General features: G+C 47.1%; 1 protein-coding gene and 1 pseudogene across 4 annotated transcripts in view; one reads left to right on the top strand and one right to left on the bottom strand.

Moving 5' to 3' along the window:
* Window positions 1–22,439, top strand: part of smchd1 (structural maintenance of chromosomes flexible hinge domain containing 1) — a 35,206-nt gene extending 12,767 nt beyond the window's left edge. For all 4 annotated transcript variants that reach the window (XM_060045625.1, XM_060045627.1, XM_060045629.1 and 1 more), the window contains 27 exons: window positions 1,576–1,675; window positions 1,894–1,966; window positions 2,490–2,629; window positions 5,520–5,648; window positions 6,503–6,733; window positions 8,082–8,230; window positions 8,452–8,537; window positions 8,851–8,969; window positions 9,887–10,048; window positions 10,491–10,619; window positions 10,920–10,999; window positions 11,150–11,307; window positions 12,089–12,207; window positions 12,872–12,936; window positions 13,029–13,113; window positions 14,030–14,161; window positions 14,576–14,722; window positions 14,826–14,946; window positions 15,031–15,150; window positions 15,536–15,621; window positions 15,968–16,090; window positions 16,404–16,585; window positions 17,429–17,532; window positions 19,986–20,056; window positions 20,618–20,792; window positions 21,391–21,549; window positions 21,913–22,439. In XM_060045625.1, coding sequence (XP_059901608.1) covers window positions 1,576–1,675; window positions 1,894–1,966; window positions 2,490–2,629; window positions 5,520–5,648; window positions 6,503–6,733; window positions 8,082–8,230; window positions 8,452–8,537; window positions 8,851–8,969; window positions 9,887–10,048; window positions 10,491–10,619; window positions 10,920–10,999; window positions 11,150–11,307; window positions 12,089–12,207; window positions 12,872–12,936; window positions 13,029–13,113; window positions 14,030–14,161; window positions 14,576–14,722; window positions 14,826–14,946; window positions 15,031–15,150; window positions 15,536–15,621; window positions 15,968–16,090; window positions 16,404–16,585; window positions 17,429–17,532; window positions 19,986–20,056; window positions 20,618–20,792; window positions 21,391–21,549; window positions 21,913–22,025 — 3,358 coding nt within the window. In that variant the 3' untranslated portion in view covers window positions 22,026–22,439. The remainder of the gene's footprint in view (window positions 1–1,575; window positions 1,676–1,893; window positions 1,967–2,489; window positions 2,630–5,519; window positions 5,649–6,502; window positions 6,734–8,081; window positions 8,231–8,451; window positions 8,538–8,850; window positions 8,970–9,886; window positions 10,049–10,490; window positions 10,620–10,919; window positions 11,000–11,149; window positions 11,308–12,088; window positions 12,208–12,871; window positions 12,937–13,028; window positions 13,114–14,029; window positions 14,162–14,575; window positions 14,723–14,825; window positions 14,947–15,030; window positions 15,151–15,535; window positions 15,622–15,967; window positions 16,091–16,403; window positions 16,586–17,428; window positions 17,533–19,985; window positions 20,057–20,617; window positions 20,793–21,390; window positions 21,550–21,912) is intronic.
* LOC132453015 (5S ribosomal RNA) lies at window positions 341–449 on the bottom strand (annotated as a pseudogene).
* Window positions 22,440–22,508: the final 69 nt, after the last annotated feature.

The raw sequence follows: 22,508 nt of genomic DNA, 5'->3' as shown, positions 1-22,508 counted from the left end.
CAATCGCAAAATCCCCCCCCCCCCCCCCCCCCCCGGCAGCCAGTCGGCTCCAGAACGTGTGTGGGAATTAATGAGTCAGCCAATTATACAGGAGGATGATTGGGGGGCCAGATTGAATGAGCCTGGTTAGGCCAGAACACCGGGGAAACCCCTACTCTTTGCGATAAGTGCCCTGGGATCTTTTATGACCTCAGTGCGTCATGAGTCAGGACCTCGGTTTTACGTCTCCTCCGAAAGACGGCGCCTTCCACAGCACAGTGTCCCCGTCACTGCCCTGGGGCATCGGGATTGATGTTAAGGACAGAGGGAAGTGGGCCACCTATTGGCTACCACCCAACACCACTTACAGCACCTGGTATTCCCAGGCGGTCTCCCATCCAAGTACTAACCAGGTCCGACCATGCTTAGCTTCCGAGATCGGGCGTGGTCATGGTGGTATGGCCGCCAAAATCAATGCTGGTCAATGCTGCGGCCACAGAGAACAGTGCAATGGGCAGTATAAATATGGGTTTGGTTGGTGTTTTTGTCTGTGTTGTTCCTATGGTTGTTTTACCCTGCTGTGTATATTGACCAGTACTTACAATTTATTCATGAAACATAGGTGGGAGTTTGGTGCGGTCATCCTCCAGACTCGTCTGACACTGTAACACTGGGAGTTTAGTGCGGTCATCCACCTCCAGACTCATCTGACACCGTAACACTGGGAGTTTAGGGTGGTCATCCACCTCCAGACTCATCTGACACTGTAACACTGGGAGTTTAGTGCGGTCATCCACCTCCAGACTCATCTGACACTGTAACACTGGGAGTTTAGGGTGGTCATCCACCTCCAGACTCATCTGACACTGTAACACTGGGAGTTTAGGGTGGTCATCCACCTCCAGACTCATCTGACACTGTAACACTGGGAGTTTAGGGTGGTCATCCACCTCCAGACTCATCTGACACTGCAACACTGGGAGTTTAGGGTAGTCATCCACCTCCGGACTCATCTGACACTGTAACACTGGGAGTTTAGGGTGGTCATCCACCTCCGGACTCATCTGACACTGTAACACTGGGAGTTTAGTGCGGTCATCCACCTCCAGACTCATCTGACACCGTAACACTGGGAGTTTAGGGTGGTCATCCACCTCCGGACTCATCTGACACTGTAACACTGGGAGTTTAGAGTGGTCATCCACCTCCAGACTCATCTGACACTGTAACACTGGGAGTTTAGGGTGGTCATCCACCTCCAGACTCATCTGACACTGTAACGCTGGGAGTTTGGTGCGGTCATACTCCAGACTCATCCGACACTGTAATGCTGGGAGTTTAGTGTGGTCATCCACCAGACTCATCTGACACTGTAACACTGGGAGGTTAGTGTGGTCATCCACCTCCAGACTCATCTGACACTGTAATGCTGGGAGTTTAGTGTGGTCATTCCCTGGAGTTCTTTCTCTGGGACGAGCGCCGTTTCCTTGTGTCCAACCTCAGCCATCATCCTGTGGCATGAAGGAGATGATGTGTGCCAGACGAAGCACCGCCCTCCAGTATATTCATCCAGATGTTCTGTGCTTCATTGTCCAGCAATCTGATCGTGAGTTATGAGACAACCAGCTCCAGCGGGACCCAGTTCACCATTCAGGGGGTCAAAGTGAGCGGCAGTGTTCCCAACTACCACTGCAAGGTAGGGACCCACAACACACACACTCTCACGTGGCTTTTGATCACACAACGTTATTCACCTCGTGGCCGTGTTGGTTTGTTGGGTAGACTTTTGGAAACCATGACAACTCAATGCAATATTTTTTTAGTTCTGCGTTCCATCTCCCCACCAGTTGTCATGGTTTCCTCAAAGTGGCAGTGTTGGTTTTCCTTCCTAACGTGAGTGGTCTCGCCCCTCAGGCCCGGGACCTGAATGTGGTGCTGCCGGGCCTGGAGTCCAGCTCACAGACCATCAAGATCTGCCTACTTCCTGGTATGACATTCCCACCACCCCGTCCATCTGAGTGGTCATTATGATGACCTCACCGTCTTTTTATTTTATTTTATTTTTAATTAGTAACAGAGAGATTCCCTCCTGGGATCAGTACAGAAATGTGAATTCACCAAGAGTGCAGATACAGGATAACGTCCTTTCTATCGCTGGCTAGGAGTTATGGGGGGTGCCAAATTGTTGTCGTAATGATAATCAAAAAGCCCTCCCAGCTTGGGGGCTGCGGGGTGGGAGGGGGATTTTTTTATGTGAAAATAAACATGATATTTATGGAGGCGGGGACGGACCCTGGGAGGCCTGCAGACAACTCCCAGATGTTGGCAAAGTGGGCTGTGCTTTTTCATTTGATGGCACACTAACTCAAATACTGAAGAATGACATCAGAAGCACCAATAATCCTCCATGCTGACTGTTTGTTTGTGTGTTTCTAAATGGAAACAAGGCCTCGTTGTGAATCAGTTGCGGTCAACATTATTATTCAGGGGTTCCTGTTTGTTTCCCCCAGGTGATCCGCACTCACTCGACGTCACATCGGAAAAGGAAACCTTCACTGTGGAGAATGGAAACCCTATGACCTTCAACATCAAGGTCCTCGATGAGGCGGGGAACATCACGGCCCAGCCCAAACTGGTCATCTACTGCCGGGTAGGGCGCCTAGTTGCACCCTACTGGTGGCCATAGTGTTCATTCATGTACCGCTCGCTTTTACCCATGACTTACAGTTAAATGTACTGTATGTCATTGGTAACTGAATTACAGTAACTTACAGTGGATTTGGATCCATGCAATCAAGGAGCAGTTAGTGGTTGGAAAGTACAGAGACGGGTCATTCAGGAGCAGGTAGGGGTTAGACAGTACAGAGACAGGTCATTAAGGAGCAGGTCGGGGTTAGACAGTACAGAGACGGGTCATTCAGGAGCAGGTAGGGTTAAGACAGTACAGAGACAGGTCATTAAGGAGCAGGTAGGGTTAAGACAGTACAGAGACGGGTCATTCAGGAGCAGGTAGGGTTAAGACAGTACAGAGACAGGTCATTAAGGAGCAGGTAGGGTTAAGACAGTACAGAGACAGGTCATTAAGGAGCAGGTAGGGGTTAGACAGTACAGAGACAGGTCATTAAGGAGCAGGTCGGGGCTAGACAGTACAGAGACAGGTCATTAAGGAACAGGTAGGGGTTAGACAGTACAGAGACAGGTCATTAAGGAGCAGGTAGGGGTTAAGACAGTACAGAGACAGGTCATTAAGGAGCAGGTCGGGGCTAGACAGTACAGAGACAGGTCATTAAGGAGCAGGTCGGGGCTAGACAGTACAGAGACGGGTCATTAAGGAGCAGGTCGGGGCTAGACAGTACAGAGACAGGTCATTAAGGAGCAGGTAGGGGTTAGACAGTACAGAGACAGGTCAGTAAGGAGCAGGTAGGGGTTAGACAGTACAGAGACAGGTCATTAAGGAGCAGGTCTGGGTTAGACAGTACAGAGACAGGTCATTAAGGAGCAGGTCTGGGTTAGACAGTACAGAGACAGGTCATTAAGGAGCAGGTAGGGGTTAGACAGTACAGAGACAGGTCATTAAGGAGCAGGTCGGGGTTAGACAGTACAGAGACAGGTCATTAAGGAGCAGGTAGGGGTTAGACAGTACAGAGACAGGTCATTAAGGAGCAGGTAGGGGTTAGACAGTACAGAGACGGGTCATTAAGGAGCAGATAGGGGTTAGACAGTACAGAGACAGGTCATTAAGGAGCAGGTAGGGGTTAGACAGTACAGAGACAGGTCATTAAGGAGCAGGTTGGGGTTAGACAGTACAGAGACAGGTCATTAAGGAGCAGGTAGGGGTTAGACAGTACAGAGACAGGTCATTAAGGAGCAGGTAGGGGTTAGACAGTACAGAGACAGGTCATTAAGGAGCAGATAGGGGTTAGACAGTACAGAGACGGGTCATTAAGGAGCAGATAGGGGTTAGACAGTACAGAGACAGGTCATTAAGGAGCAGGTAGGGGTTAGACAGTACAGAGACAGGTCATTAAGGAGCAGGTTGGGGTTAGACAGTACAGAGACAGGTCATTAAGGAGCAGGTAGGGGTTAGACAGTACAGAGACAGGTCATTAAGGAGCAGGTAGGGGTTAGACAGTACAGAGACAGGTCATTAAGGAGCAGATAGGGGTTAGACAGTACAGAGACAGGTCATTAAGGAGCAGGTAGGGGTTAGACAGTACAGAGACAGGTCATTAAGGAGCAGGTAGGGGTTAGACAGTACAGAGACAGGTCATTAAGGAGCAGGGGCCGTCTTGCTATAAGATGCCTTCAGGTAGGCTGTGAACATGCTGATGATAGGCAGAATCTTTATGGCTGCAGACTGAACACGCTGACCCCTCTAGCCTATCCTTCTTCCTACACTGATCTGCCGGATTAATACAAATGTTTTGATGGGACCACATCAGTGCACTGTTGCTGTTATGTGCTAATCTTCTCTATTGCTCGAGACGCAAAATTACTCTTTTGCCGACAATAAATAATTCAGTCAAGTGTACTGGTTGTCTAGTGTGACTTGTATTCAAGTCTATTCTATTGGTGGTCAAGGTCTACTGGTGACCTACCACAGGCAGATAGCATGCTTGTCAGTGTACTAGAACCAAGTCCCAGTGCGTTGCGTCATACACAGCCCTCGTGTTGAGGACTCACGAACAGTTTCCCTGAGAAGGATCACATTCGGACCGTCCGGCCAGAGCTCCTCGTAGAGAAGGGGTCTGAGCTCATACTTGGACGGGCCACAGAGATTTCAGTGCTCTCCGTGGCCAAGGTTCAGTGCAGCTGGGGGAGGAATTGCTGTGCTAGTGAAACATTATGCATCCAACTCTCTAAGCTCATAAAGTAAAGAGAGGCCTCGCTTTCGTAACGCAGAAGGATTCCGTGGTTAGGAAGTTAGTCTGTTGTGCATCCTGAGGAGGGAAACCGTGTTCTGGTGTTGCTCTTCTTTGTCACTAGTTGAGATTACTACCTAGTTATTTAAGATAGACACAGACTGAGGCACTTTAACACACAAATAGCAATCGACTACATTATCATAAAAGTCTGGCCAATATTTATTGGCAAGTATTGAATGTCATAAATAATAATGAACACTGACTCTTACTGAAAGGAGAGAATCACATTCCTGGGAAGTCTAGTTACTCCAATATCTGTCAAATACAAATGCAGCCAAAACATTCTGTTCTCACTGTAATATATATACATATTTTATTGTCATACAGTTACCTCTTTAATATAAAGACATGTTCTATTATTCATACAGTTTTCAGTGTCATATATAGATATTCTGTTCAAACAGTTACTACTGTAAGGCCATTAAAGGAACGACATGCTAGTCTCTACCGTGAACCACCTAGGGGCCGTTAAAGGAACTACATGCTAGTCTCTACCTTGAACCACCTAGAGGCCGTTAGAGGAACTACATGCTAGTCTCTACCGTAAACCACCTTAAGGCCGTTGGATGAACTACATGCTAGTTTCTCTGAACCTCCTCCCCTTGTGATCCCCAGGTGCCACAGCACACACCCATTTCTGTGGACTGCAGTACCACGGGGGCGGGGCAACTGATCACTAAGCCAATCACTGCGAGGAACCTGAACGAACAGCAAAGGGTTGTCAAGGCTAAGTTTGACCTGCCGGTAAGCTATGATGCTGTCATGTGTTTGGTTACTCACAGTTTTATGTATCTTACACATTTAGTCAATATTAACATTATAATAGTTTGGCACTTTTATCCAAAGCGACCTAAATTGAATTGAAGAGGCATGTCATTAAGAAGCAGGTATCTCGCCCCCATGTAGACTTGAGACATCTAAGTAGTAAATGGCCTGATTTTAGTAGAGTTTGTTAATAAAGGCGCATTGTAATCAAACCACCACCGTACTGCTTAAAATCAAGGACAATCAAGATAAGTTATTCCAAAACAGTTGACTAGTGTTGAGTTAAGTGTTTCCTTAAAGGGGACCTATTATGCTTTTTCGACTTTTATGACCTATAAACGTTGTTATAATGATTGATAGTCATGTTTAACCATACTAAAGTGTCAAATAATGACGTACAATTGCATTTCGACGTATTCCCTGCTGACGGTCTGGGGTGGCTGTGCAGAGCGCTAAACACTCGGACAACGTTTGCGATTCACTTGTTCACATTTCCGGGAAATCATCTACGTAGAGGCACTCCTGCCGCGCCCCCATATGCCTGGTCAAATCTGCCCACGTGCGCTTCAAGGAAGGTAACCAATCACAACGGAGTTGGGCTGGCAGGAGGGGGGCGAGGGGGCGGAGAAGGACGAAACCGAGCGTTGAGAGAGAAGCCTGAAAGAGCCCAGATGAGAGGGAGAGTTTCCCGAAAATCTACATTGTTTTTCGTGTATGGTTAAACATGACTATCAATCAGTATAACAACGTTTATAGGTCATAAAAGTCGAAAAGCATAGTAGGTCCCCTTTAATAATCGATATGCTTGTGGTTCTTGCGGGCGGTGTTCCCAGAGCCAGAAGCAGGTGAGCGCGGTGTGGAAGGAGCTGATTGTGGTGCCCGGCACGCGGGTGAGCAGGCTGGAGGTGTACTTCCAGGACGCTGGGGGACTGGACGCGGTGCTGAGGAACGAGGAGCAGGTGGAGTGGAAGGCCGGGGACCTGCTGGAGAACCTCCACTACCAGCTCTACGACGAGGGACAGCGACTTCTGCCCCTCGACCAGCACACCGCCCGCAGCATGAAGGTCAGGGTTTAGGTCCCAAAAGCGTCATAGGGGCAGAGTTGCACCAAGAGAAACAATTGGAAGAAGCTATTGGAAGGGAATTTGAATAAATGTATTCCTAAAGTGGCCAGTCTAAGACAAATGTCTGATGATTTGTAGATTACAGTGAACTACTATTAATAACTTAGTGAACCACTACTAATCACTTATTGGACTTCTACTACTTATCAATTAAGCAATGCGTATATGTTCACTTACATATAGGGGTGTATGTAGTAACGATACATGTATTCGTATTGAACCGAATCGGTACAGACGTCACGGTTCGGTGCATGGATTTACACAGAGAATACACGGTATAAAATAAAACTGGCGTGCGAATTAATTCATGTAATGCCGAACTAATGTTAGATCCGCGATCCTCCGGGACAACTGAGACGCCTGAAAGGGTGACGGCAAGTTCGAGCTATGCACGCAGTCCGTTGATTGGTCGACAGAATCGCACTTCCGTGCGACAGGGGGATAATAAACAATCACATTATCAGCAAGGTATTTCTCGACAACGGAGAAAGCTTAGTTTATTGAAGAAAATGTCGCACAAAAGTTTGCCTTCCTTCTTGGACGTCCTACATGGTTGATCTTTGCTCATTGTGCGCATTCTTGTTTTTCCTTGGATTTATTAGGAGGCTACACTATGTCGGGCTGCTATGAGGTCACAATGCTAACGTAGCTGCCGCGGCTATCGCTATCCAGTTTACCCCCCCAAGGGTAATGTCGGCGGTGGAAACGTGAGCCGTAACTGAGCTGCGCCGAACCGCACCTTCACTACTCCACCAAGCCGCACCGAACCGACCCGCACCCTCCGGTGGAAATTCGCAAATTCTGTGTACTTTGCCGTTTCATAAATAAGAAAGGAATTTCAGTTTTATAACAGATTGTCTTATTTTGTTTACAAGTTACGGATGGAGTCTGGAGGTGATGTGGGGAGCTTGTTGTTTACATCTTAGATTACCCAGTTCATGCTGCTGCAGCTAGCTCAGGGGAGAGACTGTATGACACTAGGTGGTACAACCTGAGACAATAAAAAAGAATTGCCTTCTGCATTTTTGTTTTTTCTTTTCCCTTCATTGTACCGAACTCGTACCGAACCGTGATGTCTGAACCGAGGTATGAACCGAACCGTGACTTCAGTGTACCGTTACACCCCTATATCATACATAAACATTGATACCATTGGCCGATGTTGGTTGGGTTGAAACAATGTTTGTAAGAAGTAACCGTAGTCAAAGATGTCCAGTGTGTTGACTTACCAAAAAAGTTTGGGCACAAGTGGGTGAGATCTTGGATTTTTCCCGTGGTCGTGTGGCAGGTGAACTGGTTGGCGGAGGTGAACTTGGAGGACCTGGCCAGAGGAAAGCTTCCCTCCATCCAGGTCCCCACACAGGTGAAGAACAAACCCTTCTTTCAGATCTCCTACAAGGACCAAAGAGCCTCGGTGGACGCCTCCTTCATCCTAGTGTAAGACCCTCTCCTCCTTCCCTCACCTCCTCCCCTAACCGACTTCACCGTAGTGGCAGAACCTCACCTCCTTCCCTCACTTTACCTATAAGTCCAATGCACCTCTCTTACATTTGGTTGCAAACTGCCTTTTTGTCTCTGCGAAACACACACATTTTGATAGCATATCCTTCGTGGAGATGTGGAGTGTGTTGAACGTGCAGGGGTCTGATGTTTCGCAGGCCGTGTCCGGACGTCCCATCTCAGCTCAAAGTCACGCTGGAGCACTCCTCAGTGATGATGGGAGAAGTCCTACCTGGGGACATCCGTGAGTAGCAACCACACCTAACGACATGTTCACCATCTGTGACAAATCAGAGGCAAACTGCTCTGTACATTTCTAAATTCTTTCTTGTTCTTATAAGCACTTCTTATATCCAAGTCTGTGTACACAACCTGTAATAACTGTAAACCAAATTTGGCACGAATTAATTTAGAAAAACAAACAATGATTGACAATTATTTCTCTGAAGTATGCCCTGCGTAAACATCAAGAGATGAAATAATCAATATTCAATACTGCTCATATGAACCTAAATGAAAAATGACTAGATTACTGAATCAAGTGCTATGTCCCGTAGATCTGCAGCTGCTGGATCAGCACGGGAACGTGACCCAGAAGCTGACCCCACAGTGTGTGGATGCCATCAAGGTCGAGGGGGTAGAACTGGACTCCAACTCCCTGACCGTATTGTGGCAGGTCTGAACGTTGTACAAACACACCCTCACTGGACTTTATAGTAACCTTTGGACGTCAAACAAACGCACCCTCAATGGACTATATAAGTAACTTTTTAGACGTCAAACAAATGCCCCCTCACTGGACTTTATAGTAACCTTTAGACGTCAAAGAAACGCACCCTCAATGGACTATATAAGTAACCTTTTAGCCGTCAAACAAATGCCCCCTCACTAGATTTTATCGTAACCTTTAGACGTCAAACAAACGCACCTTCACTGGTAGATCATTTAGACTATTTGGAGGAAAAGAGAAATTTGGGTTACATCTTAAAATAGATCATTGGCTTAATGATATTTTTGATTCTGGCAGGTGAAATGACAAAATGCCAAATTGTTGACACTGCATGGGGTAACTGTTAACCTTTGGTACCAATTAAACACACCTCTCCTAGACTTAGAATGAAGTAAGTCTCAGGTACCAAACAAACAAACACGCCTCAGGAAGTTAGAGTAAACCTTCAGGACCAACCAGACCAGGTCAGGCTAACATGATAATAATCAGGTTGCCTCTGATTAGTTCATGAACTACTTGACTATTGCCTTCCAAAAAAGGGAATACTGGTAATTGGATTAGGGTTAGTTAGTCAGTCCATGGTTAGTTAATCCTGGGTAGGTTAGTTAGTCCATGGTGGTTCAGTTAGTCCTGGGTGAATTGGTAAATCCTGGGACAGTTAGTCCTGTGTGAGTTAGTTAGTAGGGGGTTGGTCAGTTAGTCCAGGATAGGTGAGTTAGTCCTAGTTGGTTTAGTGAGTCCTGGGTTTGTTAGTTCAGGGTATGTTAGTCATTGGCAGGTAAGTCCTGGGTTAGTAAGTCTTTGGTGGGTTAATTGTTCCTGGGGTAGTCAGTCCTAGTTGATGTGTTGCTGTGTGTGACCAGGAGAGCAGTAAGGACGTGGTGGTGAGAGGCGTGAGGTTCAGTCCCGGTCAACCCGGACCCCGGGAGCTGACCTTTACCCTCAGGACGTTCACGGGTCGGGTCAAGGTCACGCTGACCGCCGGACCCCCCGCCACGCTACAGCTGCTCAGCGGATCGCAACTGGTAACGTGCCATCTTGTTTGCTAGTCATGTGAGCTAGTAAATTACTAGTTAACAAGTGGCCACACACTACCCAGCTTTGCATTTATGCAAAAAAGTGAACTTAAACCAATGACAAGATGTCTGTCTACCTGTTTGTCTATCTTTCCGTCTACCTGTCTGTCTGCCTGTTGGCCTACCTCTCTGACTACCTGTTTACCTGTCTGCCTACCTGTCTGTCTACCTGTTGGCATACCTGTCTGCCTACCTGTCGGCCTACCTGTCTGCCTACCTGTCTGTCTACCTGTCTACCTGTTGGCCTACCTCTCTGACTACCTGTCTGCCTACCTGTCTGCCTACCTGTCTGCCTACCTGTCGGCCTACCTGTCTGTCTACCTGTCTATCTCTGTCTACCTGTCTGCCTACACGTCTATCTGTCTGCCTACCTGTCTGTCTACCTGTCCAGCCCCTCCAGGTGTTCAACGGGCAGGGCATCCCGTCCCCCTTCCTGATCCAGCTGTGTGATGCGTGGGGGAACCCCTCCCCCGACAAGAGGGTGGTGGTGGCGCTCACCTCCTCCTCCCCCTCCCTTGAGGTCAGGTCAAAGGTCACAAGACGCCAATCAATAATCATCAACATTATTTTATTCATATTGCAACCATCTCCCCAAACAACAACGGATGATTAAAACAACAAAAACAACGAAGGGAGATAAAATGACTTAACCGGTCCAACTTCTCCGCAAATTTTCTTTTTTAAAGGAATCAAAACAAATGGGTTAAGAAAAAGTTAACTGAGCACACATCTGATCCACAAATGCATCAGAATAGATCTTTTTGGTCCTGACCTGAAACCCCCTAGCTGAGGTGATTCTGAAGTGGGCGTGTCCCTGCAGGTGAAGTGTCCTGTGATGTCCAAACCCGTGGACCGGGAGGGCAAGGCCTCATTTTCCGTCGAGCGCATTGCCGGACCGAAGTGAGTACTGTATTACTACTGCAGTTGTCAGAGTCCTTTAGAAGTACTGTATGAATACCTGTCCAACATAGTACTGTAGTCGTAGTGCTAATGTTTAGCTCTCAGCTAGCTCCTGTGCTAACATGCTGACCTCGTACGTTTTGGTTCCAGGGGGGAGTTCAGTCTGGAGTTCCGAGGTCTGTTCAACCAAAGGCCCATCCCTGGCCCTTCGATCCAGTTAACCGTGGTCCTGGACCCCAGCAAACCAGCTAGACTCGTGGTTGACTACGACACCAACACTATCTGTCCAGCAGGCGAAGCCCTCCCTGGTGAGACTGTTAAGGTTTAGCCGTGATAGCATTTTACCAGTGTTAGCATATTACCAGTGTTAGCTGGTATTAGCTGTGCTAGCAGAGTTAGCAGATGAATGCCATGTCCACGTGGAGGTTATGCCAACCTGCTGTTTTGGTACTTTAAGGACATTGTCTTCCAATTATACATTTTACATTTTTGGTTGGCGAGAATCCAGTGTTACGGTGCGACAGAGGTAAAATATGCATTTGTATTCCCGTGCAAAAACATTTAAACAAACAAACTTGTTATTTATAACTATTGTGATTAATAATATGGCCTTACCACCATGGACGCGCCCGATCTCGTCTGAAGCATGGTCGGGCCTGGTTGGTACTTGGATGGGAGACCGCCTGGGAATACCAGGTGGTGTCGGGTGGCAGCCAGTAGGTGGCACTCTTCCCTCTGGCCTTAACATCAATCCCGATGCCCCAGTAGAGTAACGGGAACCCTGTACGGTGGAAGGCGCCGTCGTTCAGAGGAGACGTAAAACCGAGTTTCCTGACTCACTGAGGTCATAAAAGATCCCAGGGAACTTATCGCAAATATTAAGGGTTACCCCGGTGTCCTGGCCCAACCAGGCTCCTTCAATCTGGCCCCCTAATCATCCTGTATAATTGGCTGTGGGTGCAACACACTGGTGGTGGTTCCCTGTAAAGCGTCTTTGAGTGTTTAGAAAAGCCCTATATAAATTAAATCCATTATTATTATTATTATTAATAGCATTCAGGATTATAAAAAGTGTGTGTGTGCGTGCAGTGTTCTCGGTGAGTGTGCTGTCAGAAGAGGGCGGTCCCATCAGGAACGTGAACCCTGCAGCTCTCTCCATGATGTTATGGAGAATAGAAACCACCAGCCTCCCCACCCCTCCTAGCGGGGTAGGTTACGCCTCACACCTCCACCCCCACCTCACACCTCCATCAGCACCTCCGACCCCATCATCACCTCACACCTCCACCACCACCTCACACCTCCATCCCCTCCTCTGACCCCATCACCACCTCACACCCCATCACCACCTCACACCTCCACCACCACCTCACACCTCCATCCCCTCCTCTGACCCCATCACCACCTCACACCCCATCACCACCTCACACCTCCACCACCACCTCGCACCCCATCACCAACTCCTGCACATCACCACCACAGACTCAAAACCTTCCTCACCACCCCAAACACCTCCGTCACCACTCACACCACACCTGCAGAACCGCCATATCATCACTAACGCCACAAGCAACGCCACCAACTCCATCACCACCACCACCCAGACTAACCCTCCATCACCACCTCCATCACCACCTCCACCGCATCACAACCAGCATTACCACCCACTCCACCACCACCCACATCACCAACACCGCGTCATCCACTCCATCACCCCCCAACCGACACCTCCATCCCCACTTCCCCAATCCCAACCACCACCCTTACAACCAACTCCTTCTCCACCATCTCCTCCACCCCGTTCCTACTCCACCCTCCACACCACCACTCACTATATGCGTGTTCTTTTACCTTCTGGTTCCTGCCTGCCAGGCCATCCAATTCAAGTGCAGTAAACCTCTGGAGAACGAGGAGGACGACTTTCACTTTTACTTCAGGTAACACACCCATGAATACTTCTTCCTGTTCCTGTCTTCCTGTCCGTAAGGTCTGTGCATCCTTGGGTACTGATGTATGACATTGGTTTCAGGGATAAGCCTGGAGCCGAGCAGACAGGGAAGTACAGCCTCCAGTTCTCCTTGACGTCAGGAAGGACTATACTTAAGAGCAAGCAGGTCAGTTCAACATTACAGAGTCAAGCCTAGGGTTAGGGTTCATCACAGCTATGGTCTCAAAGGGCTTCACTGGACACATTATAGCACAACCTGTAACACTAAGCCTAATGAAGGGAAAACACTTTGACATACCGATATACATCTAACCAATAGGCACCAGTAACGCTGCTCAATTATGGGAAAAAAATCATAATCACGATTATTTTGGTCATTATTGAAATCACGATTATTCAAACTATTATTTTTGAGTTTGAAAACATAATGTTACTTGTGTAATGTTCTCAGTTGTAAGATGCAACTGAGAACTTTGGAAAGAAAAATATTCAAATCTAAAATAATGTACAGATATGTATCCAGCTATAAAACATTTAATATAAAAAAAAAAAAAAAAATCGAAAACTACATTATATTAGCTTTGTGATCGTTTCACGCTAAAATCGAGATTGAAATTTGATTAATCGCCCAGCCCTAGGCACCAGGCAATAGGTGTTTAATGCAGGATAGAGGTAACTAATAATCCGAATAAATGGTTTGGAAGAGGTCAATAGAAAATTGCAGATCACATAGGTGTGAACGACATATGAACGTTCCTCGCGTAGTGAAATCACTTCTTCAACATCTGCTTTGGAGTGGATGTCAGCAATCAGAACACATGCTCATTGCCTCACCATGGACAACACAAATCCAATGGTTACAATTTTACTTAAAATGTACAATTGTGTATGTCAACGATGACACCCGTTGCACACCTTGCCATCCAGATGTAGAGAGAGAGGTTTCTTCCTTTTTCATGCAGGGTTTAGGGGTGTCATCAATATATGACCTTGAAGCTAATTGGGACTGTAACTGTGATAAAGGGCTATGCAAATACAATTGGCTTGACTTGACTCCTCTTCCTGACCCTCCGCCTCCTCAGTATGTGCTAGACGTGGTGGCCAACGAACCGATCAAGCTGGCCCCTGACAGCCAGCCCACCACCCCGATCGTCTCCAACGTCGAGGCGCCAGACAGCAGAGTCCTGGTGAAGGACCTGAGCCTGAGGATCAGGGTGGGTCCACCTGCTGCAGCGTTCAGCCTAACACATGGCTTAGCGTTTGGCCTACCTTTTAGCCGAGCCTTTAGCCTGACATTAAGTCCTTGGCTTAACATTTAGCTTAGCCTTGGGCTGAGTGAATCGCTTGGTCGGGAGTGGTAAGGCCTTTCAATGAGGAATGGATAACATGTTAACAGAAAGAAATGAAAAGTCTCTCATCAAGCCCTGCACTGTAAACTCACTCATCTGCATCTCATTTTGAGTTAATTTGACTCCCAACAATATTGACAACTTTAACTTTGTAAACAGACTTTCTACCTACAATTAAAATGTTCCCGCTGATCTGCTGTGTTCTTAACGTTGTGTAAGAACACAACGTTGCACCGCTCCAGTTTTCAGTGGCTTTCCTTGGTTCTTGCGGGCTTCCAGGACAGGTTTGGTAACCCCGCGGGGCAGGAGGTGGACGGGCAGGTGGAGGTGAGGGTGGAGCTATCCCCTGAGGACCGAGATAAAGAGCTGCCTACTCTGGAGGCCCCTAGCGATCTCCAGCTGACCAAAGGAACCGCCCACGTCAGCGTGAGTAGCCCCGCCCCCCTCCCAAGACCCATTTGATGGGACCTACTGCTGGCGTTCCTCCCAGTACTGATGAACGTGTCTGTGTGTGTGTGTGTGTGTGTAGAAGCTGTCTATCAACAGGAACAGCCCGGGTATTGACGGTGCCAAGTATGTCCTGGTGTTCCAGATCAGAGGACCAGGGATTACTCTGGCTCCCTACCTGCTCCCCTTCCGCTTCTACAATGGTTTGATCCACTAATCTTTAGCATTTGTATTGCTGTCAAGGCCATTTGGTTTTCCCGTAAGCAGCTGGTCCATCTTGTGTGTAGATGCCGAAAACCAGATACTGATGTCAGAGCTGGCCAGGAAGAAAGACCGGCTCAGCGGTGATCTGGAGAAATTCAAGGAATATTCCAAGAACCTGGAGGACCTGCGCAGGGAGCTCACCTGTACGTGCAAAATAGCTTTGTGTGTGTGTGTGTGTGTGTGTGTGTGTGTGTGTGTGTGTGTGTGTGTGTGTGTGTGTGTGTGTGTGTGTGTGTGTGTGTGTGTGTGTGTGTGTGTGTGTGTGTGTGTGTGTGTGTGTGTGTGTGTGTGTGTGTGTGTGTGTGTGCGTCTGGCCTTATGAAGTTTTCCTTTAGTTTAGTTAGTGCAAGTGTAATATCATTGTACTTGAAGGTGTGTGTGTGTGGACGTTGTGTGATGGTGATGTATGTATGTAGTGTGCAAGGAGGTAGTCTGTCTGGAAGGAGTATATAGTGTTGCATTTAGCCCTAATGGGCCTCCAAAGTGTTTGTCATTCTTCTATAAGTGAACAGTGTTGTTGTCGTCAAGGTAAAAAACAGCAAGCCGCTAAGAAAGTGACGGAGCTTAAAAGTGAGCTGTCAAGGAGAAAGGTCAACGTGACACAACTGAAATCTGTAAGATCTCCTTTCATACCACCCACATGACACCTCCATGTAATGTCCATATGGAATAGCTTAGTATTTGCGCTTTGTAATAGCATCTATTAGCTCCATATAATCATGTTTTAGCTCCATATATTTGAATCTATTATCTTTATATAATAGCACATATTTGCTCAATATATAAGCGTCTATTAGCTCCATATGATAGCATGAATAATCTCCATATAACAGCCAAGAACCATATGATAGCTCAATACAACAGCCATCCATCATCAGCTCCATACACTACCAATGTATTTTTGGGGTTGGGACCCAGTGGTTTCCATTGAGACAGGACGTGTATTTTATCCCCATCTAGGATCTCGAGGTTGGGACCGCCCTCAATGAGAAGATTGCCCAGTTTAATAGGATCAGCGGAGAGCCCAGGAGAACCTGTGCCATCGCAGACCCCTACAGAGGAGCCCCCGACGTTCTGGGCAAGGTGAGGCTACTGACCTACTAACCAGACAACTAACCCTGGTCATGTTAACCACCACTCTAAATAACTCTGGTTCTGTTAAATGCTCCTGTTGATGGACCACTTATCTAGACTGAATCCTATTCGCAACACCACCATAAAAAATGTAATCACCATAAGAATTAAGACTTCTCTATGGTGTCGCTCAGTCTGTGATTCTTAGGTTCACCTTTAGGGGAAACGCAATGCATCATGGGAACAATCACCAGAAAGGTGCTCTATCTAGCTGCCACTGTAAAGCATGAGGGGGCTCATGGCTCCGCCTCCTCCCCTCCAGGTGGGTCAGCTGGCGCTGGTGGAGGACGACGCCTTGGCCCGCGTCATCTCCTGGCACATCCAAGGGGACATGGACTGCCTGGTCACCGTGACTACGGCGGCGGCGCGGCAGGTGTACGACAGGACGGGTGGAGCCCAGCAGGTGCTGCCCCTGGACAGCATCTACGTCAACCCCACTGACAGGTGGCTAGCCCCTCCCTCCTAACTACACGGTGCAGGCTTGTGTCTAGGTGGAGTAAACATAGCCCTGTATCAATGGGTCTTTGTTTATCGATTTCACAAATACGTGTTCTATCGTGATACACTCTCTATCGTTAACCATAAATGAACATATAGGAGATCACATTGGTTATGTACAATATATAAATGTTATATTAAAGAGAATTTATGAGATGGAGATATACAGATTATCATGACGGAGAATGGCTCTTAAAACGCATGTTTGTTTGTTTTTTTTGAGACATTCAACATACATTTATTAAAGGCTTATTTAAAATAGTTATGGTAAATAAAAGCAGATACGTAACAGTGGCAAATACCTTATTTGTTAAATTTTCTGCCTGGGAATCAGACGAAACTGCGAGCTACTGTTTTATCTGCTCCTGCATATGTGTCTGACCAGACAGATCGCCTGCAGAGCTTTCTTTGCTCTGATTGGTGGTAAGTCTATTCAATTGTGCCCACAGGCCTTTTGGGACCATTCATAATGCCGCAGACTAACACACATTTTCAAACTGATTTGGGATCTAAGACTATAAAAACTTTGATTTTAATGGATATTTTTTTATCCTTGGCAAACAGAAATGTTTAAACACGATTTTAAAGAAGATAATCTGTTGTCTTTTATTAATACTTTCATTGCATATTTAAAGCGATAAAAGTATTTGTTTTACTGTTTACTGCTCCTCGGTTTCATTCATAACATACTTCACTAGAAGCAGCGTGGCTCCATGTCTCGGTACCACCTCGTGGGAGCGCTGTGCAGAGATCGAGGGTTCAGACTGTGAACATCTGGGTTTGTTTCAGGCCTCTTCCACACTTGGGGTGTCGTACCCCTACCCCTCCCGGGAACCCGGTGTTCGCCCGGGACCTGCTCATCTACCCCAATGACACAGAGAGTTGCAAGATAGGTACTGTGTAACCCAGACTTCACCATCCCATCCTGACCCAAGGGTCGCTTCACACCAGAGGCTTCACAACAGTCTGACATTGAGGATTAACTATGGAAGCTATTATATCGTGATCAGCTACATGAATACATCGCATGAACATCACCTCTGCGTAGGAGAGTTTCGGTGATCTGGATCAGTGGCGGCTGGTGGTTTCTAAATTAAGGGAGGAAGGACTGCACGCTTGGTTGCACTGGCCTGCTTGCACTGTTAGGGTGCACTCACACTAGGCCATCTGGCCGTGGCCGTTGGCCGTCGCAACTGTGGCCTGGCCACGGTAGGCTCTTGTACATACGTCATCACGTCGTAAGTAACACGTCATCACCAAGCGTCCGCTGCATGGACCATAATAAAGTCTGCCGCCAGTCAGAGTTTTAACAACAATGGACAACAACACAGAGAACACAGTTCGCACTTTGCTGAGTCTGTTGCTTATTTGGATATATGTTTACCGTTTAACGGGAAAGAAGGCTTGTCGCCTTTATTATGTCCGTGGTCGTCGCATTGACTACACGTCATCCAGCTGAGGTTGCGTAGCCGTGCGTGTGCGCGTGTCTGCTCATTAGCATCTGTACCGTAGCGGCCCGTACCGTATTAGCACACCTCTCCCAAGTGGCCAAATTGGCCTGATCTGGCCAGACTGGCCACACTCACACTGGCAGATTTGAGCACGGTTAGGTGTGAAAACGGCCACGGCCAGATGGCCTAGTGTGAGTGCACCCTTAGTGGTCTATGGTGGCATAGAATGTGAGACTCAAGTTGTTTCAGGGTGGCGGCATTGTACTTTGAAACTGGTGGGCAGCATGTCTTTGACTACAAGGGCAGTAGGAATCAGGCCTAAAAATCTGGGCCATCAATGACGGAAGCTATCGGTTGTAATTTGGCTATGTTAATTTTCAGCTACAATTGTTTTGGGAAAATTTAAAATGCATCATGCTCTGAATCATTCAGTAACATCCTTTCCAATATATCAAACAGAACGGTCAGAGTAACAATCAAGAACCAAGAACATTATTTCATAAATATTTACATGGGCTGTAAGCCTAACATTGTCTGAGGCAAATGTGGATGTTAATGGGTGTTTCAGAATGTTGGTCGTGGTGTTAAGCCAATTAAGATTGAGGGACAATACATTCATTTATAGATCAAGTCAATCCTACTCGCGGGCTACGGAAACGCCAATATAAGCGAACAGAGCCGCACTGTACCGCAACAAACAGTAGCGCAACGCTCGGTGGAAACGAGGCAATACGACTGAGCGGGTTCGTTGGTTCTCGTAGCCTAGAGGTGAGGGGATAAACCCTCCCTCCGGGCTGCTCCTCCACAGCCAGGGCTTCTGCTTATTGGTTCATAGCGCAGCCAGGGCTCAGGCCTATTCGTGAATAGACGTAGGCGGGATCCAGATCCCTTAGCTAGTCACACGCACTCAGGAGGACTTTCCTCCTCTCCCATTGAACCCAATGTTATTCACTGGCCGCCAACACTTTCGGGGAAATTAATGGGAGTCAAGGGAGGCTGAGCGAGGAATGTCCTCCCTGAAGTAATTGTCAATAGGCGATAGAGGGTGCTAATGTCCCTTTACCGAGGGAAACGAACATTACATAATACAAAAGCATTAAAGTTGTATATTTAAGGGCATTAATTCATCACAGTTGTCTGGACAAACATTTTTTATTCTCAACAATGTTAAGGAGGATCTTCCTCCCTCTCCTCACTGGAGAAGCCTCCACTGATATATATAGACATTTGATCAAAGTTACAAGGCAGAGCTCTAATACAGTAATTCAAACTCCCCTGACTGAGCGATGCCAGAACGCGTTTCATCAGAGGACCCAGAATGCAGCAGTGTTTACTCTTGTTGGGGTGCTTCCTCTCGCCACTTCAACCCATTCCTGACCCTAAACACTTCCAGACATAGGGGACCGCAGATCCAGGGGGTGTGCGTGGGAGCGTGTGTGTGTGTGTTCGTCATTAGTTTGTGAGTAATTCTCTCCTGGGACCAGTGATACTGTTGGACCTCTGCACACATCAAGCATCACTCCACTGCTGGGGAACAAGTGACGGCCATGTTTAGTTTTAGACCGCTATATATGAAGGGTAGTTTAGTTTAGACAACAAGGTATGTAGGCTGGTCGACGTGGCCCCTGGCTTGGGCTGACGTCATTTTGCTTAGAAATAAATGGAGACTGTCTGTTTGAAAGCCAGATGACCAAATCAAATGAATCACATGAATGACCCGTCTCTGGGCTGTCTAACCCCTACCTTCTTCTTAAAGACCTGTCTCTGTACTGTTTAACCCTACCTGCTCTCTAATGACCTGCTTCTGAATGGTGAAGATTTCTAATAGCAATAGGTGTTGGTGTGTCACCCATTGTGACTTCTACACGTCCATGTTGGTTGTGTTAATCTCTCAGTGTTTAAGAATCTACTGGGAGACACCATCCTCATTGATGACCTGGACGCTGGAAACGCCTACAGAAAGAGTGTAAGTATAACTATGGATATATACATATATTATATAGTCCTACAGGAACAGTGTATTCAGGTATATATGTATATATATATGTGTATATATATATATGTGTGTGTGTGTGTGTGTGTGTGTGTGTATATATATATATATACTGGAAGAAATTTAAGATGAATTCTGTAGATAAATGTACTTACATATAACATAGTTCTGTAGATATCACCGTGCATGTATAACATTAACATCTGTACAACACCGCGGTGGTCTCCTCAGGACAGTGTAATGTACGGTAACACCGTGGTGGTCTCCTCAGGACAGTGTAATGTACGGTAACACCGCGGTGGTCTCCTCAGGACAGTGTAATGTACGGTAACACCGTGGTGGTCTCCTCAGGACAGTGTAATGTACGGTAACACCGTGGTGGTCTCCTCAGGACAGTGTAATGTACGGTAACACCGTGGTGGTCTCCTCAGGACAGTGTAATGTACGGTAACACCGTGGTGGTCTCCTCAGGACAGTGTAATGTACGGTAACACCGCGGTGGTCTCCTCATGAGAGTGTGGTTGTGGTCTACAGGTGGTCCAGAGCAACAGATCCTGCCCCACCATCCTGACCCGCCGGGGCGAGCGGATTGGCGCAAGGGGGAAGTTTGGAGGCGCCCAGAACCGAGCGCCGGCCCTCAGCGCCCTGCGGGGCCGGGTGTTCGGGGCCCCTCCTCCTGCCCTGTACCACACACTCAGCAGCGACATAGGTAACCCTTCTCCCTACAGAGGCCACCAAAGTTGACGAATGCTTCGACGTGTGGCGATACTTATGATGTGTAGAATAGACGATGAGTCGTAACGAATGAAAGCTCGCATGAAGTGAACCCGCTCCATTCCTCTTTCATGGGGGAAACACAAGACGTAGAGGGCAGACAAAACGGTCATCCCTGAAGTGAATTTTAAAGGTGACATATTATAGCACCAGGTGTGAGTGTGATTAGCCGTTACAAGCCGTTTTGAAAATCGGTCTCTTCTGACATCACAAGTGGGCGTGTCCACCTAGATGTGTGCTGGACGGATCAGTCTACCAGCCTATCCAGTGGACTGCAGCAAACGTTGCTCATCTATCCGTCATACAAGTGGACACGCCCACTTGTGATGTCAGAAGAGGCAGATTTTCAAAGCGGCTTGTAACGGCTAATCACACTCACACCTGGTGGTATAATATGCCATCTTTATGGTGGATGAGATAGTTGTCACCTACGTCCACTAGCTACGGCGGTTATTCGGTGCAGTAGTATAATTGATCCGTGCCGTTTAAGGGCTGCTGTGTTTTGTAATCTATGGTTTTCTCTGTTATCTCAGGGGATCTACAAGGATACCTAGAAGCCTTTGAGGCCAGCAAGAAAGCCAAGGAAGAACTGAACGATCACGTCCAGAAACTCCGATCACCAGAGAATATGGAGATGAACAAGGCTATGGATGAGAATAAACGGAAGTTGACGGAGATTGAGTCACAGCTCGGTAGGCTAGTCGTCAAACTAGCGGCTAAAACTATTATTACAGACCTCGGATGGCTAGTAGCCAAACTAGCCTTTAACGATTATTTCACACCACAGACGGCTAGTAGCCTAGCTCGCCGCTGATACAATGATTTCACACCACAGGCGGATAGTAGCCAAGCTAGCGGCTTAAACAGTGATCTTAAACTCTCAACTCCTAGGGGCTGAGCAAGAGGCTACCACAGTTATTGTTAAACACACAGACTGCTAGTAGCTAAGTGAGCGGCTAACACGATGATTTCACGCCGCAGAAGGGTAGTAGCCTAGCTAGGAGCTAATTGGCTAGTTTTAGTTAGTCTCTCTTCGTGTTTCTTTGTGTCCTCAGAGCGGACTCCGGTATCAACATCGGGGAGGCGAGCTCTCAGAGAAGAGGAGGAGGAGGCGGCCGGCCCCCCCCAGAAGAGGCCCCGGGCCTCTGCACGGAGGACCCTGCAGTAGACCCCCCCTCTGGATCTCCTGCCGCTCTGATAGCCTTCGCCTTCTGAAATTGTTTACATGCTCCACCTTGGGTCAAATGGTTTACATGCTTCAGCCAAAGATTGTTCAAGACTTTTGGCATTTGTATACGTTTATATATTAAAGTCAGATAATGCACTTTTAGTAAAAAAAATATGCTTACATTAAACGAGTATACGTAAAATACTTGAATTTCTGCTTGCATCAGGGATTTTCTTTTGTATGTGTTCAATATTTTATCACAAATATGTTTTGTTTGCTCTTTTCAAAGCAATATTGCATGCACCTTTTACATGTTTCTGTTTACCTTTTAAAATGTTCAACCATAGAATTTAAATGGCTTTGTCAACCTGTTTTCCAGCTTTGTTGAGCTTATTTAAAAGCAAGATGATATGTTTCATGGCATTCTTGTTGCTTGATTTCAATTGTGGAACTTTTTTCATCACATTTAAATGTTATTATTTC

The sequence above is a fragment of the Gadus macrocephalus genome, chromosome 23, assembly GCF_031168955.1.
Source record: "Gadus macrocephalus chromosome 23, ASM3116895v1".
In the NCBI taxonomy this organism is placed as follows: domain Eukaryota; kingdom Metazoa; phylum Chordata; class Actinopteri; order Gadiformes; family Gadidae; genus Gadus; species Gadus macrocephalus.
This window is presented reverse-complemented; position numbering and strand designations above follow the sequence as displayed.